The sequence below is a fragment of the Anomaloglossus baeobatrachus genome, chromosome 4 (assembly GCF_048569485.1).
Source record: "Anomaloglossus baeobatrachus isolate aAnoBae1 chromosome 4, aAnoBae1.hap1, whole genome shotgun sequence".
Classification (NCBI taxonomy): domain Eukaryota; kingdom Metazoa; phylum Chordata; class Amphibia; order Anura; family Aromobatidae; genus Anomaloglossus; species Anomaloglossus baeobatrachus.
This window is the reverse complement of record NC_134356.1, coordinates 366,651,861-366,668,746: the sequence shown is the minus strand read 5'-3', so window position 1 is coordinate 366,668,746 and position 16,886 is coordinate 366,651,861. Positions and strand designations below refer to the sequence as shown.

Genomic DNA, 16,886 nt, shown 5'->3' with positions numbered 1-16,886 from the left:
CTGTATAGTGTTGTTGGTGGGGGTTGTTTTTTTTGTTTGTTTGTTCAGGAGTGGCACTTTAACCCCTTCAGCCCCAGGGCACTTTCCGTTTTTGTTTTTTGCTCCCCTTTTTCCGAGAGCCGTAACTTTTTTTATTTTTCTGTCAATCTTGCCATATGAGGGCTTGTTTTTTGCGGGACAAGTTGTAATTTTAAATGAAACCATACGTTTTACCATATGGTGTACTGAAGGAATTTATATGCAAGCCAGTATGTATAATACAAAATGACGTCTTTATTAAGCATAAAAATACATATTACATATTAAAATGGATATGCCCAAGAGGACGGATGGAATAGAGGGATAACACTAGGCACTTGTCATAACTACTAATGGACACTGTTTTAGCAAAAAAAATATATGTATAACTATTTATCAAAAGTAACAAGGGTTAAATTTGTATCCACATTCCCACTCTCTGATATAGAGTATAATATACAATTATAATAACAGGGGAATGAATCTAGAAAATCGCCAGACAGATACAAAACATTATATTACCAAAGGTCCTAATCTGTAATGGTGCCACGGCCTCCCAAAACACACTGTGAATGTTTTATTCACTATATGATAAAACTGATGTGTGGGTATGATGCCTGAGGTCCGGTGCGAGTTTGTAGACACCAAACATGTATAGGTTTACTTGTATCTAAGGGGTTAAAAAAATTCACAAGTTTGTCCAATAAAAGTGGCGCACGTTTTGCGCCATTTTCCGAAACACGTAGCATTCTCATTTTTTGGGATCTATGGCTCAGTGACGGCTTATTTTTTGCGTCTCGCGCTAACATTTTTAATGGTACCATTTTTGCGCAGATGCTACGTTTTGATTGCCTGTTATTGCATTTTGCGTAAAACTTGTGGCGACCAAAAAACGTAATTTTGGCGTTTAGAATTTTTTTGCCACTACGCCGTTTACCAATCAGATTAATTGATTTTATATTTTGATCGGGCATTTCTGAACGCGGCGATACCAAATGTGTATATTTATTTATTTCTTTATCGTTCCTATGGGAGACCCAGACATTGGGTGTATAGCTTCTGCCTCCGGAAGACACACAAAGTACTACACTCAAAAGTGTAGCTCCTCCCTCTGAGCTTATACACCCCCTGGATAACCAGATCTAGCCAGTTTATCGCTTTGTGTTCAGGAGGCATACATTCACACATGCATTCTCATCTGATTTTTCATTTTTGGAAAGAGTTTGAAGAAAAGCGGGTCCAAGCTTGGACCCCCGGCATGTCCCTTCTCACCCCACTGTGTCGGCGGTGCTGTTAAGGTTGATTCCAAGGCTGGAGCCTTACATGCCGTGCTCCTTCACCATCCCTTTGGGCTCTGGCTTGAAGTGGGAGCCAGCACGGTTCTCCATGCTTGGCAGGAGACCGGTCTCCATCCACAGCCCTTCAGGATCCTGCTGGACCGGAGCACTCGCCCCCAGGGACTTGGAACCCTGCGTCTCAGCAAGCTAAGTACCTGAGACGTTTATATATGGGGGTCCCTTGTACTTTATTGTTGTGGGAGAGTGTGCTGAGTGATTTTTGTGACATTTCCGGCGGGTTCTCTGGCTGTCGCCTGAGAACCGCGCCGATGGTGCCTGCACGTCGGCCGCACCGCTCAAATTTAGGCCCCGGCTTCGCCGGAGACCTTACTTTCGGTTTCACTGCCCTCGCATGTCATTAATGCAGAGGGACAGTGCGGCTCCGCCCAGTGGCCGTTCTGCACAGGGGAGGGACACTCCTCACTGAGTATATGTCTCCTCCCCTGTAGGTCTCTATGGCCCTCCAGATCCCGCTCTCAGAGTGAGTCCCGCCCCCTCTCTTCGCTCCGGCGCCATTTTCTCAGCGTTCTTCCCTGCGATCAGCGCTGGCTGCAGCATCCCTGCTGAGGTGCTTGGGGGTCCGGGCTTTGGGATCTGGAGGGCACACAAACCGCTCCAGCGGTCTGGTAAGCCACAACCTCCGGTTGTGGACCTTCTGTATATACTCTCTGGGGGTCATTCTGGCAGAGCCCCCACTTCAGCAGCATGTCTCACACGAGGAGCAAGGCTCCAAAGCTGTATTCAGTATGCACTGCATGTAAGCTCCCACTGTCTGAACCGAGCACCTATCCACATTGTGATGCCTGCTCTAACCTGACGATGCCTCAGCCTGGAATTGCCCCCCCAGTGGTCTCTCAGGCTGCTCCGGTCCCTGTGGCTGAACCCCCGGCTTGGGTAGAATCCTTTTCTAGGTCTATCTCCCAGTCTTTTGCCGATTCCATGGGACAGCTGTCCAGGACTTTGCTGAGCATGCATCAGCCCCCTTCACAGGGTGCCTCTGCTGCTAGGGCTCTCTCAGCGGAGCTCACAGAGGATTCATCATCTGGTCCCAGACCCCGTCCTCCTAAAAGGAGACGCAGGGCTCCCTCTCCTTCCTCGTCCCGCGGCTCTGTTTCAGACGCTGACTCGCGGGACGAGGAGGATGCCTTTACAGGGGGCTCGGAGGCTAACTCCATGTGCCCCATTGATCTGTCCGAAAGTGACTCAGATGTTAGTGATTTGATTGCGTCCATTAATTCTGTACTGGATCTCAATCCGCCAGTATCAGAGGAGCAACCCTATCTGGAAGAAAAGCACCAGTTTACCTCGCCTAAAAAGACAGAGTGTGTTCTTTAACCACTCCAGTTTTCAGGCCGCTGTGTCCAAGCCTAGGGCCTGTCCTGACAAACGCTTCCCAAAGCGTGGTTCTGATGACCGGTTTCCATTTCCACCTGAGGTGGTCAAGGAGTGGGCTCATTCACCAAAGGTAGACCCTCCGGTGTCTAGGCTATCAGCCCGGACCGTTGTGTCAGTGGCTGATGGCACCTCTCTGAAGGATTCCACTGACCGCCAGGTCGACCTTCTGGCCAAATCTGTATATGAGGCGGCAGGGGCCTCGTTCTCCCCAACTTTTGCAGCAGTGTGGGCTCTCAAAGCCATCTCTGCTTCTCTAGAGGAGATGCATTCCCTCGCCAGGGAATCTATGCCTGAAATGGTTACCTTAACTTCCCAAGCTTCAGCTTTTTCATCCTATGCCATGTCTGCCATGCTGGAAGCTTCTCACCGCACTGCGGTGGCTTCGGCTAATTCCCTCGCTATCCGCAGGATCCTGTGGCTTCGAGAGTGGAAGGCAGATGCTTCCTCGAAGAAGTTCCTTGCTGGACTCCCTTTTGCTGGGTCCAGGCTGTTCGGTGAACAGCTGGATGAAATTATTAAGGAAGCTACTGGCGGGAAGAGTACTTCCATGCCACAAACCAAACCCAGGAAACCTGTCCAGGGTAGGAATCAGTCGAGGTTTTGTTCCTTTCGTTCCTCCAACTGGTCGTCCTCTAAGCCCTCGGCCTCGTCCACTAGCTCAGCCAAGGACCAAAAATCCAGCTGGCGCACAAAAGCGCGTCCACAGAAGACCGCAGGAGCTGCTGCCACTAAGGCAGCCTCCTCTTGACTGTCTGTCCGCGCCAGCAACGTCCTTAGTCGGTGGCAGGCTCTCCCACTGTGGCGACGTGTGGTTTCAACACGTCTCCGATCAGTGGGTGCGTGATATCATCTCCCACGGCTACAGGATAGAATTCTCTTCCAGCCCGCCAAACAGATTTTTTCTGTCAACTCCCCCCTGCTCCAAGGCCGCCGCCTTCTCACAGGCCGTGGCATCCTTGCAGGCCAACGGAGTAATTGTACCGGTTCCCGCCCGGGAACGGTTCAGAGGTTTCTACTCAAATCTCTTCCTAGTCCCCAAAAAGGACGGTTTCTTCCGGCCCATCCTGGATCTCAAGCTTCTCAACAAGCATGTTCAGGTGCGGCATTTTCGCATGGAGTCTCTGCGGTCAGTCATTGCCTCAATGACCCAAGGGAATTTCCTGGCATCCATCGACATCAGAGATGCCTATCTACATGTGCCAATTTCAGTTTCACACCAGCGTTGGCTACGTTTTGCAATCGGAGAGGAACATTTCCAATTTGTGGCTCTCCCCTTCGGGTTAGCCACGGCCTCTCGGGTATTCACCAAGGTCATGGCAGCAGTGGTTGCGGTTCTGCACCTCCAGGGGTTGGCAGTGATTCCTTACTTGGACGACCTTCTAGTCAAGGCTTCATCCAGCGCAGACTGTCAGCGGAGTGTCTCGCTCACTCTCGCCACTCTAGCCCAATTCGGGTGTCTTGTCAATCTGCCCAAATCCACTCTGACTCCGACCCAGAGGCTCACGTACCTAGGGATGCAGTTCGAGACTCTGCCGGCACTTGTGAAGCTGCCCTTAGTCAAACAGCAGTCCCTCCAACTGGCGGTGCGCTCTCTGCTGAGGTCCCACCGTTATTCCATCAGGCACCTGATGCAGGTGCTGGGTCAGATGGTGGCGTCAATGGAGGCTGTTCCCTTTGCCCAGTTCCATCTGCGTCCTCTGCAGCTGGACATTCTCCGCTGTTGGGACAAGCGGCCTTCCTCCTTGCACAGGCTAGTGGCTCTGTCGCCACAGACCAGGAGCTCTCTTCAGTGGTGGCTTCGGCCCCTCTCTCTGTCTCAGGGGCGCTCCTTCCTGGCCCCGTCCTGGGTGATCCTCACCACGGATGCCAGTCTATCCGACTGGGGAGCGGTATGTCTCCACCACCGAGCGCAGGGCACTTGGACTCCGTCCGAGTCAGCCCTCTCGATCAATGTGCTGGAAACCAAAGCTGTGTTTCTTTGTCGCTCCATTGGGAGACCCAGACAATTGGGTGTATAGGCTATGCCTCCGGAGGCCGCACAAAGTATTACACAAAAAGTGTAACGCCCCTCCCCTTCTGCCTATACACCCCCCGTGCTCCCACGGGCTCCTCAGTTTTTTGCTTTGTGCGAAGGAGGCAGACATGCACAGCACAGCTCCACAGATTAGTCAGCAGCAGCTGCTGACTATGTCGGATGGAAGAAAAGTGGGCCCATATAGGGCCCCCAGCATGCTCCCTTCTCACCCCACTCTTGTCGGCGGTGTTGTTAAGGTTGAGGTATCCATTGCGGGTACAGAGGCTGGAGCCCACATGCTGTTTTTCCTTCCCCATCCCCCTTAGGGCTCTGGGTGAAGTGGGATCCTATCGGTCTCCAGGCACTGAGACCGTGCTTCATCCACAACTCATGCGGAGCCTGCTGGATAGGAGCCGGGTATCGTTCAGGGACATGGCCCTGCTACTTGGAGGTACTCTTGTGTCCCCGTGGGGACCGTGCACAGCAACACTCCAGCATTGCTGGGTGTGCTAGTGCACCGGGGACCGCGGCGCTGACCGGGTTAAATGTGCCATTACACACTCAGCGTTGCTGAGTGTGTTTGTGTTTGGGGACGACCGCGCTGACCACCGCTGCCATGTTTAACACTGAGGCGCGGCTGGGACTTGTAGTGCGCCGGGGACTTCCGCGCGGCCGCGCTTTTACGGCGGCCGCGTTTATTACTCGAGTCCCCGGCTTCTGCGGCCTAGTCCCTTTTCCTCCCACCCCCAGCCCTGACAGGCAGGGAAAGGGCGGGACGCTGTTCGGGACGAGCAGCAATGAGGGCTGGAGCATGCTTTGCATACTCCACCCTCCTCACTGTGCACAGTGGGGCTCCAGTTCCCGCACTTTCTGGGTCACGCCCACGGCTCCCTCCTCTCCTCAGGACGCCGGCAGCCATTCCTGTCAGCTCCTCGGACGCTGCAGAGGGGGACATATTCTGGGAGACCCAGGCAGGGATTCTGGTGGCCTCACAACCGCTTTAAGCGGGTGGTAAGCAGCACCTGTGGTGCTAGCCCCATTGTGCAGAAGTGTAATTATAAATTATATGTTTATTTACACTGTATGGTGCACAGTTGATTTCTGGCTATATACCCTATTGTGTGCTCAGGGAAGACAATAGCATGGCGCCCACAAAAGACAGGGGTGCCAAAACACAGGCTTACTATGCTGCCTGCGCCGCATGTACGACGCCGCTACCGGCAGGTTCCACTGACCCTCACTGTGGGCACTGCTCGGCCCCTGCTGCACTTACTCAGCCAGAGCCTCTGCTAGGGGGGGCCCAGGGGGAACCACCTGCTAACACTATCCAGGTGACAGGGACGGAGTTTGCAGTCTTTACGGATAAACTCTCTGAGACTATGGCTAAGATACTAGAAGCCTTGCAGTCCAGACCGGTATCTCAGCACAGGGACACTGTTGAATCATTGTTCCCTGGCCCCCCTCAGTTGGACCAACAATGTCCCCCCGGGGATCCTCATAGATACCTGGCTGAGGGCTCTGACACAGACCCCAGCCCCAGACCGACTAAGCGACCTCGCTTGGCAATTCCCTCGGCATCTTCATATTGTTCAGGGTCTCTGCGGGGGGAATCTCTGGTGGATGATGCGGAGACAGCTGATCAGGATTCTGATCGTGAGGCCGCTCTCAACCTTGATACTCCTGATGGTGACGCCATAGTGAACTCTTATTGCGTCCATCAATCAAATGTTGGATATTCTCAGCAGGAGAAATTCCGTTTCAGGTTTCCCAAGCGTACACCGAGTATGTTTCTGGACCACTCTGATTTCAGAGAGGCAGTCCAGAATCACCATGATTGTCCAGATAAGCGTTTTTCTAAGCGCCTTAAGGATACACGTTATCCCTTTCCCCCTGACGTGGTCAAAGGTTAGACTCAGTGTCCCAAAGTGGATCCTCCAATCTCCAGACTGGCGGCTAGATCCATACTTGCAGTGGAAGATGGGGCTTCACTCAAAGATGCCACTGACAGGCAGATGGAGCTCTGGTTGAAATCCATCTATGAAGCTATCGGCGCTTCTTTTGCCCCAGCATTCGCAGCCGTATGGGCGCTACAAGCTATCACAGCAGGTCAAGCGAAAATTGACGCAGCCACGCGCACGTCCGCGCCGCAGGTGACGTCCATAACCACTCAGACGTCGGCATTTGCGGCTTACGCTATTAATGCTGTCCTGGACTCTGCGAGCCGTACGGCGGTTGCATCCGCCAATTCGGTGGTACTCCGCAGGGCCTTGTGGCTACGGGAATGGAAGGCAGATTCTGCTTCCAAAAAGCGCTTAACCAGTTTGCCAATTTCTGGCGACCGATTGTTTGGCGAGCGTTTGGATGAAATCATCAAACAATCCAAGGGGAAGGATACATCCTTACCCCAGCCCAAACCGAACATACCCCAACAGAGGAGGGGGCAGTCGAGGTTTCGGTCCTTTCGGGGCGCGGGCAGGTCCCAATTCTCCTCGTCCAAAAGGCCTCAGAAAGATCAAAGGAACTCTGATTCATGGCGGTCTAAGTCACGTCCTAAAAAGACCACCGGGGGTGCCGCTACCAAAGCGGCTTCCTCATGACTTTCGGCTTCCTCAATCCGCATCCTCGGTCGGTGGCAGGCTTTCCCGCTTTTGCGACACCTGGCTGCCACGGGTAAAAGACCGTTGGGTGAGAGACATTCTGTCTCACGGGTACAAGATAGAGTTCCCCTCTCGTCCCCCGACTCGATTCTTCAGGTCATCCCCGCCTCCCGAGCGAGCCGAGGCTCTTCTGCAGGCGCTGGGCACTCTGAAGGCAGAAGGAGTGGTGGTCCCTGTTCCTCTTCAGCAACAGGGTCACGGTTTTTACTCCAACCTGTTTGTGGTCCCAAAGAAGGACGGGTCTTTCCGTCCTGTCCTGGACCTGAAACTGCTCAACAAACACGTAAAGACCAGGCGGTTCCGGATGGAATTCCTCCGCTCCGTCATCGCCTCAATGTCCCAAGGAGATTTCCTTGCATCAATCGATATCAGAGATGCTTATCTCCACGTACCGATTGCGCCAGAGCACCAGCGCTTCTTGCGCTTCGCCATAGGAAGCGAACACCTGCAGTTCGTGGCACTGCCGTTCGGCCTGGCAACAGCCCCACGGGTTTTCACCACGGTTATAGCTACTGTAGTAGCGGTCCTCCACGCTCAGGGTCACTCGGTGATCCCTTACTTGGACGATCTGCTGATCAAGGCACCCTCTCAAGAGGCATGCCAACACAGCCTCGACGCTACTCTGGAGACTCTCCAGAGTTTCGGGTGGATCATCAATTTTCCAAAGTCAAATCTGACACCGGCCCAATCGCTGACATATCTTGGCATGGAGTTTCATACCCTCTCAGCGATAGTGAAGCTTCCGCTGATCAAGCAGCGTTCACTACAGAAAGGGGTGCAATCTCTCCTTCAAGGTCACGCACACCCCTTGAGGCGCCTCATGCACTTCCTGGGGAAGATGGTGGCAGCAATGGAGGCAGTCCCTTTCGCGCAGTTTCACCTGCGTCCTCTTCAATGGGACATCCTACGCAAATGGGACAGGAAGCCGACGTCCCTCGACAGGAACGTCTCCCTCTCTCAGGCGACCAAAGCTTCCCTTTGGTGGTGGCTTCTTCCCACTTCATTATCGAAGGGGAAATCCTTCCTACCCCCATCCTGGGAGGTGGTCACGACGGACGCGAGTCTGTCAGGGTGGGGAGCGGTTTTTCTCCACCACAGGGCTCAGGGTACGTGGACCCAGCAAGAGTCCTCACTTCAGATCAATGTTCTGGAAATACGGGCAGTGTATCTTGCCCTGAAAGCGTTCCAGCAGTGGCTGGAAGGCAAACAGATCCGAATTCAGTCGGACAATTCCACAGCGGTGGCATACATCAACCACCAAGGCGGCACACGCAGTCGGCAAGCCTTCCAGGAAGTCCGGCGGATTTTGATGTGGGTGGAAGCCACGGCCTCCACCATCTCTGCAGTTCACATCCCAGGCGTGGAAAACTGGGAAGCAGATTATCTCAGTCGCCAGGGCATGGACGCAGGGGAATGGTCCCTTCACCCGGACGTGTTTCAGGAGATCTGTTGCCGCTGGGGGGTGCCGGACGTCGACCTCATGGCGTCCTGGCACAACAACAAGGTACCGACGTTCATGGCACGGTCTCAAGATCCCAGAGCTATGGCGGCAGACGCCTTAGTTCAGGATTGGTCGCAGTTTCAGCTCCCTTATGTGTTTCCTCCGCTGGCACTGTTGCCCAGGGTGTTACGCAAGATCAGGGCCGACTGCCGCCGCGTCATCCTCGTCGCTCCAGACTGGCCGAGGAGATCGTGGTACCCGGATCTGTGGCATCTCACGGTCGGCCAACCGTGGGCACTACCAGACCGACCAGACTTGCTGTCTCAAGGGCCGTTTTTCCATCTGAATTCTGCGGCCCTCAACCTGACTGTGTGGCCATTGAGTCCTGGATCCTAGCGTCTTCAGGATTATCTCAAGAGGTCATTGCCACTATGAGACAGGCTAGGAAACCAACGTCCGCCAAGATCTACCACAGGACGTGGAAAATTTTCCTGTCGTGGTGCTCTGCTCAGGGTTTTTCTCCCTGGCCTTTTGCCTTGCCCACTTTTCTGTCCTTCCTTCAATCTGGACTGGGAAAGGGGTTTGTCGCTCGGCTCCCTTAAGGGACAAGTCTCAGCGCTCTCTGTGTTTTTCCAGAAGCGCCGAGCTAGACTTCCACAGGTACGCACGTTCCTGCAGGGGGTTTGTCACATCGTTCCTCCTTACAAGCGGCCGTTAGAACCCTGGGATCTGAACAGGGTGCTGATGGTTCTTCAGAAACCACCATTCGAGCCAATGAGGGATATTTTTCTCTCACGCCTTTCACAGAAAGTGGTTTTCCTAGTGGCAGTCACCTCTCTTCGGAGAGTGTCTGAGCTAGCAGCGTTGTCGTGCAAAGCCCCTTTCCTGGTGTTTCACCAGGACAAGGTGGTTCTGCGTCCGGTTCCGGAATTTCTCCCTAAGGTGGTATCCCCCTTTCATCTCAATCAGGATATCTCCTTACCTTCTTTTTGTCCTCATCCAGTTCACCAATGTGAAAAGGATTTGCACTTGTTAGATCTGGTGAGAGCACTCAGACTCTACATTTCTCGTACGGCGCCCCTGCGCCGCTCGGATGCACTCTTTGTCCTTGTCGCTGGCCAGCGTAAAGGGTCACAGGCTTCCAAATCAACCCTGGCTCGGTGGATCAAGGAGCCAATTCTCGAAGCTTACCGTTCTGCTGGGCTTCCGGTTCCCTCAGGGCTGAAAGCCCATTCTACCAGAGCCGTGGGCGCGTCCTGGGCTTTGAGGCACCAGGCTACGGCTCAGCAGGTGTGTCAGGCGGCTACCTGGTCGAGCCTGCACACTTTCACGAAACACTATCAGGTGCATACCTATGCTTCGGCGGATGCCAGCCTAGGTAGATGAGTCCTTCAGGCGGCGGTTGCCCACCTGTAGGAAGGGGCCGTTTGACGGCTCTATTACGAGGTATTATTTTACCCACCCAGGGACTGCTTTTGGACGTCCCAATTGTCTGGGTCTCCCAATGGAGCGACAAAGAAGAAGGGAATTTTGTTTACTTACCGTAAATTCCTTTTCTTCTAGCTCCAATTGGGAGACCCAGCACCCGCCCCTGTTTTTTTGTGTACACATGTTGTTCATGTTGAATGGTTTCAGTTCTCCGATATTCCTTCGGATTGAAGTTACTTTAAACCAGTTTATAATTTTTTTCCTCCTTCTTGCTTTTGCACCAAAACTGAGGAGCCCGTGGGAGCACGGGGGGTGTATAGGCAGAAGGGGAGGGGCGTTACACTTTTTGTGTAATACTTAGTGCGGCCTCCGGAGGCATAGCCTATACACCCAATTGTCTGGGTCTCCCAATTGGAGCTAGAAGAAAAGGAATTTACGGTAAGTAAACAAAATTCCCTTCTTCTAGCTCTCCTAGCCTTTCAGCACCTGTTGGCGGGCAAGCACATCAGAGTCCAGTCAGACAACGCGACAGCGGTTGCCTACATCAATCACCAAGGCGGGACACGCAGCCGCCTGGCAATGTTGGAGGTTCAACGCATCCTTCAATGGACGGAGGACTCCAAGTCCACCATATCTGCAGTCCACATCCCAGGCGTGAAAAACTGGGAAGCAGATTATCTCAGCCGTCAAACCGTGGACAGTGGCGAGTGGTCCCTGCATCCGGCAGTGTTGCAGTCAATCTGCCGCAAGTGGGGCACTCCGGAAGTGGACCTAATGGCATCCCGTCACAACAACAAGGTTCCGTTTTACGTGGCTCGCTCCCACGATCCTCAGGCCTTTGCAGCGGACGCTCTGGTTCAAGACTGGTCCCAGTTTCATCTGTCCTACGTGTTTCCCCCTCTAGCTCTCTTGCCCAGAGTCCTGCGCAAGATCAGAATGGAGGGCCGTCGAGTCATCCTCATTGCCCCGGACTGGCCCAGGCGAGCTTGGTATCCAGACCTGCTCCATCTGTCCGTAGAGGTGCCGTGGCATCTTCCGGACCGTCCAGACCTTCTCTCACAAGGTCCGTTTTTCCGCCAGAATTCTGCGGCTCTCAGATTGACGGCGTGGCTCTTGAGTCCTGGATCTTGACGACTTCTGGTATTCCCCCTGAAGTCATCTCCACTATGACTCTGGCCCGTAAGTCTTCCTCTGCCAAGATCTATCACAGGACTTGGAAGATTTTCCTGTCCTGGTGTCGCTCTTCCAGGAATTCTACTTGGCCTTTTTCCTTGCCGACCCTTCTGTCTTTTCTACAGTCCGGTCTGCAACTTGGACTGTCCCTCAACTCTCTGAAGGGACAAGTCTCAGCTTTGTCAGTTCTGTTCCAGCGGCGTATCGCCCGGCTGGCTCAGGTCCGCACCTTCATGCAAGGTGCGTCTCACATCATCCCGCCTTACCGGCGGCCCTTGGATCCCTGGGACCTCAATTTGGTTCTCACGGTTTTGCAGAAACCCCCCTTTGAGCCTCTTAGGGAGGTTTCTTTGTTTCGTCTTTCACAGAAGGTGGTCTTTCTAGTGGCCATAACTTCCCTCAGGAGAGTCTCTGATTTAGCTGCGCTCTCTTCGGAGTCACCTTTTTTTGGTTTTTCATCAAGACAAGGTGGTTCTCCGTCCGACTCCGGACTTTCTCCCTAAGGTGGTTTCTTTTTTCCACCTTAACCAGGACATTACCTTACCTTCCTTTTGTCCGGCTCCTGTTCATCGCTTTGAAAAAGCGTTGCATACTCTGGATCTGGTGCGGGCGCTCCGGATCTATGTGTCTCGCACCGCTGCTCTTAGGTGGTGCACCTCTCTTTTTGTGCTAACCACAGGTCGGCGTAAGGGCCTCTCTGCTTCTAAGCCGACCTTAGCCCGTTGGATTAGGTCAACCATTTCGGATGTCTACCAGTGTTCTCAAGTGCCTCTCCCGCCGGGGATCAAGGCACACTTGACCAGAGCTGTCGGTGCCTCTTGGGCTTTCAGGCACCAGGCTACGGCTCAGCAAGTCTGTCGGGCTGCCACTTGGACTAGCCTGCATACCTTTTCAAAGCACTACCAAGTGCATGCTCATGCTTCGGCAGATGCGAGCTTGGGCAGACGCATCCTTCAGGTGGCTGTCGCCCAATTGTGACGTTAGGCTCCGCCTACTTCTCAGTTTTTCTGTTTATTCCCACCCATGGACTGCTTTGAGACGTCCCAATGTCTGGGTCTCCCATAGGAACGATAAAGAAAAAGAGAATTTTGTTTACTTACCGTAAATTCTTTTTCTTATAGTTCCGTATTGGGAGACCCAGCACCCTCCCTGTTGCCTGTTGGCAGTTTCTTGTTCCGCGTGTTATCACCGGCTGTTGTCGTAGACAGAGGCTCCGGTTGTTCCGGTTCTTGCTCTGTTTTTACTTGTGGGTGGCTATTCTCCTTCAGCTTTTGCACTAAACTGGCTAGATCTGGTTCTCCAGGGGGTGTATAAGCTCAGAGGGAGGAGCTACACTTTTGAGTGTAGTACTTTGTGTGTCCTCCGGAGGCAGAAGCTATACACCCAATGTCTGGGTCTCCCAATACGGAACTATAAGAAAAATAATTTACAGTAAGTAAACAAAATTCTTTTTTATTAACCCTTTAATTTTCAATGAGGGGAAAGAGAGGTGATTTGAACTTTTAGGGGGTTTTTTTTTTTTTTTAAAACTTTTTTTTTTTTTTTTTTTTTTTATTTTACTAGTCCCCCTAGGGGGCTATAGCGATCAGCAATCCGATCGCTCTTATCTATCTGCTGATCACAGCTATACAGCTGTAAACAGCAGATTGTCACTTTCTGTTTCTCTCTGCTCGCGGCCGAGGGAAAACGAAAGTGAAACTTCATAGCTGCAGGCGTCATCACATGACCCTGTGCTATGATGGCAACCACCGAAAGTCACGTGATCACGCACGTGACTTCCAGTGGCGGCGGCGGTAAGTAAAAAAAAACATGGCCGCGCACATCTAGATCTTGCTGCCAGACTTTGGCAGCGAGATTCAAGGGGTTAATGGCCGCGGGTGGAAGCGATTCCACCCGCGGCTAGCAGGCACACATGTCAGCTGTTGAAAACAGATGATATGTTTGCCGACCGCTGCCGCCTGCCCGCGGCAGGGGGCGGGGCTTAACGGGACACTCTCCATGACGGATATATCCGTCCATGGTTGTGAAGGGGTTAAATGTAAGTCTCCTGTATTATACTAGCCCTCTGGTGACTTTAATTTTTTGGCTCTGGTCCCGCTGCGCCATCTTGTGCCCGTAACGTCTGACTGACCAGAAGTTAAAAGTTGCGTCACGAGTACTCAATTCAATCTGAGAGCCAGAACCAGACTCTCAGAGATGCATTGATTCTGACTTCCTGGCTCTCTCAATGGAAAACCTGGAGCTGCTGGCAGGTCACAAATCACTGGAGACACAGGAGTGAGGCTGGAAAAAGAACAAGACTGCCAGGTGAGTATAAAACGGGGGACTTGAATGTACTGCACCGCTGCAGCACTAAAAATAAAATGTAAAAAAATGCTGGAGTGGTGTTTTAATGTAGCCAATTAGAAATTCTTACTTGGAGGAGATGGTCACAGTATATGTTTTTGTAGCCTATCAAAAGAGCCTAAAGTGAACCTGCCATATGTAGAAATGCTATAGTATTTCCCTCCCTCTTCCCCCAAAAAAATCCATATCCTGGAAAATAAGCCCTAGCAGGATTTTCTGCTTTGTTGGAGTAGGCTTGAAATATAAGCCCTATTTGCGTACTCAAAATAAGTGTCCTGAAATAGGGCTTGTGCATTGTGCAGCGCTATTTCAGGATTCGTAACTTTTTATTGTCTGCTTCTGTTGCTCTAAGCCTTGCCTAATTAAGTGAATGAATAATCCCGCCCATCGCGCTGATCACACTATGCCTGTTGTACTGTATCACTGTACCAAGTTTGCAACACAATCCTTGTACAGTGACACAGTACAGCAGGCATAGAGTGTGAGTGCGGGTTTCAAGGTGGTGGGCGTCATTCTGGGTAGGGAAGAGGGTGAATGTGCATTCACTTAATTAGCCGTTGCCTGCTCACCGCAATAGTCCTGATCTCAGAGTGACGACTTGTATTTCTATGCAGCTGTCACTTTCAGCTCAGGAGAGATAACAAGGATTGTGGGGCAATCCTCGGGCCCTAATACAGCAAGTAATTAGAAGACACCCCCTGAAAAATGAGCCCTAGTGCATTTCTCAAAGCAAAAAAGAATATATACCCATCTTTTATTTTCAGAGAAACAATGTATTTACCTTCAGATATTGGGTTAATTTGCAGGTAAAGGTCTTTGAAATAATTTTAGGCAGCGGCTAAAGGGAGACCAACTTGTATACTCCCTGCAGCCGCTTGCTTTCAGTCTTCAGGTGTGCTGTAATCACTCTACATTGATTTGTGCAGCTTGTGTATGCATAGCAGGCTGTCAATCAATTATTACACTGTTAACTACACTTAGTGCACTTACTTTAACTACTCCCTTCACTACCACTATCATTGGAAGCCAGTAGCTGCAGTGATGATAGAAGTTGATTTTTCTCTCTGTAGCTGCTGTTCCAATAAAGCAGACTAGGATTTTAAAGATAACCAACCAGTAGGATTTTCATATATAAAGTAAAGCCAGTGCTGTACTGGCGCTAGGATACTGAATGGAAGCATAGCTTTTGTGCAAGTAAAGTTCCAGCAATACTCTATTTGATTGACAGGTGCAACAGGGGCGCGAATGTGGGTCAGGTCTTACTATCTATTCCCACCCCTGTCTCTCTGCCTGCGCCGGACTAAACATTGTGACTTGGAGGAAGGCCAGGCAGACCTACAGGGGCATTAATAGCAATACCTGACCCACATATTCCTTTCCTGTTGCACCTGTCAAATAGAAATGCATTGCTGGAACTTTACTTGCACATATTTCTGAAATAAAACCTCCAATCTCTGAAAAAAAGCTATGCTTACATTCAGCATGTTAGCGCCAGTATAGTACTGGCTTTACTTTATGTACAAATATCCTGACGGTTGGTTCTCTTTAATGCTATTTACCAATGTTTGCGGGTAAATGCCCTTTCTGGGCAGGGCTGGTTCCGAGTAATTTCCCTCTATTAAAGCTGCTGGTAAAGTCTCACAATATTGTCCCCCGCAAATCACATTTTATTAAACCAGAAGCTCGAACATCTTGTGATCCGCTTTTTATTTGGTACCCTTATCACATGAAGTCGGGGACCCCTTTAGAGTCTACCTGTATTTTCATTCAAAACGCAACAGTGTCTGACTAAACTTCTTCACTACAAAATAATGAATTGTTTTTTCATGTGAATTAAAACTATAGGGAGTACATTTGGCAAAAAATGATTGCAGGGTGTTTCATTGTCTAATAAAAGAAACCTCTTGTTGACTAAAGCGTTTCTCCACAGGGTGTGGAATACAGAGTTGGGAAGTTTCCATTTGCTGCCAACAGCCGGGCAAAAACAAACGCAGACACAGACGGTTTGGTGAAAATACTAAGTAACAAGACAACTGACAGAATGCTGGGAGCACATATTCTAGGATCCGTAAGTGTCCTGTAATCCGATCAGATTGGCTATGTTCACACTACCATATTTTCAGTAGAAGTGCTGGTCATAGGGTTGGTGTGGGAGGGGAGGGGGGATGAAAAAGGAAACCTATGGACAGCACTGGGACCAATGTTATTCAATCATGATGATCGGATTTATTTATTTTTTTTATACTTAAGACCAAATTTGCTTTTGTGTGTGTGTGTGTGTGTGTGTGTGTGTGTGTGTGTGTGTGTGTAGGGGGGGGGGTTGTAGCATACACTAGTTTCTTCTATATGTCAGATGAGACTTGTCTATTTCCCCCCAAAAAAATAAAAATCTTATCCCTTATGAAGACATTGCCATCAGTCTTGCAGCGCTGGGGTCCTGGGTACTAGTCCCACTAAGGACACAATCTGCAAGGAGTTTGTATGTTCTCCCTGTGTTTGCGTTTGTTTCCTCCGGGTACTCCGATTTCCTCTCACATATTGATAGGGACTTTAGATTGTGAGCCCCAATGGGGACAGTGTTGCCTTTGTATGTAAAGCGCTGTGGAAGTAATAGCGCTATATAAATAAAATTATTATTATTAAATTATTAACAAAGATCTATCACACAGACCTGAAAAGCACACAGATAATAGCATAGAGATGATAATATGGATAACAAAAATCCCCTTTTCTCTGACGCCTCATTGGGGGACACAGGACCATGGGTGTTATGCTGCCTATCCATAGGAGGACACTAAGTAGATGCAAAAGCATAGCTCCTCCTCTGCAGTATACACCCCCTGGCCGGGCCAGGCAAGCTCAGTTTTATCTTAGTGTCTGTAGGAGGCACTTCCTTTCAAGGTTTGTTATTTTTTGAGGGCGACGGTTTCCTTTTGGGACCGATCTCCCACTACCATCAACGGGCGGGAACGTGAAGCGTTGCCTACACGTACCCCCTCCCGCGACGCTGGATCCTGGGCTGGACGACTGGTTCCACGGACACCGATTTTCCAAAGCCCAGGTTAGAGGCCTGTGCC

General features: G+C 51.0%; 1 protein-coding gene across 1 annotated transcript in view; it reads left to right on the top strand.

Moving 5' to 3' along the window:
- DLD (dihydrolipoamide dehydrogenase) overlaps positions 1 to 16,886 on the top strand; it is a 49,973-nt gene that overhangs the window by 25,439 nt on the left and 7,648 nt on the right. Inside the window, exon 12 of the mRNA XM_075345141.1 lies at positions 15,740 to 15,877. Coding sequence (XP_075201256.1) covers positions 15,740 to 15,877 — 138 coding nt within the window. The remainder of the gene's footprint in view (positions 1 to 15,739; positions 15,878 to 16,886) is intronic.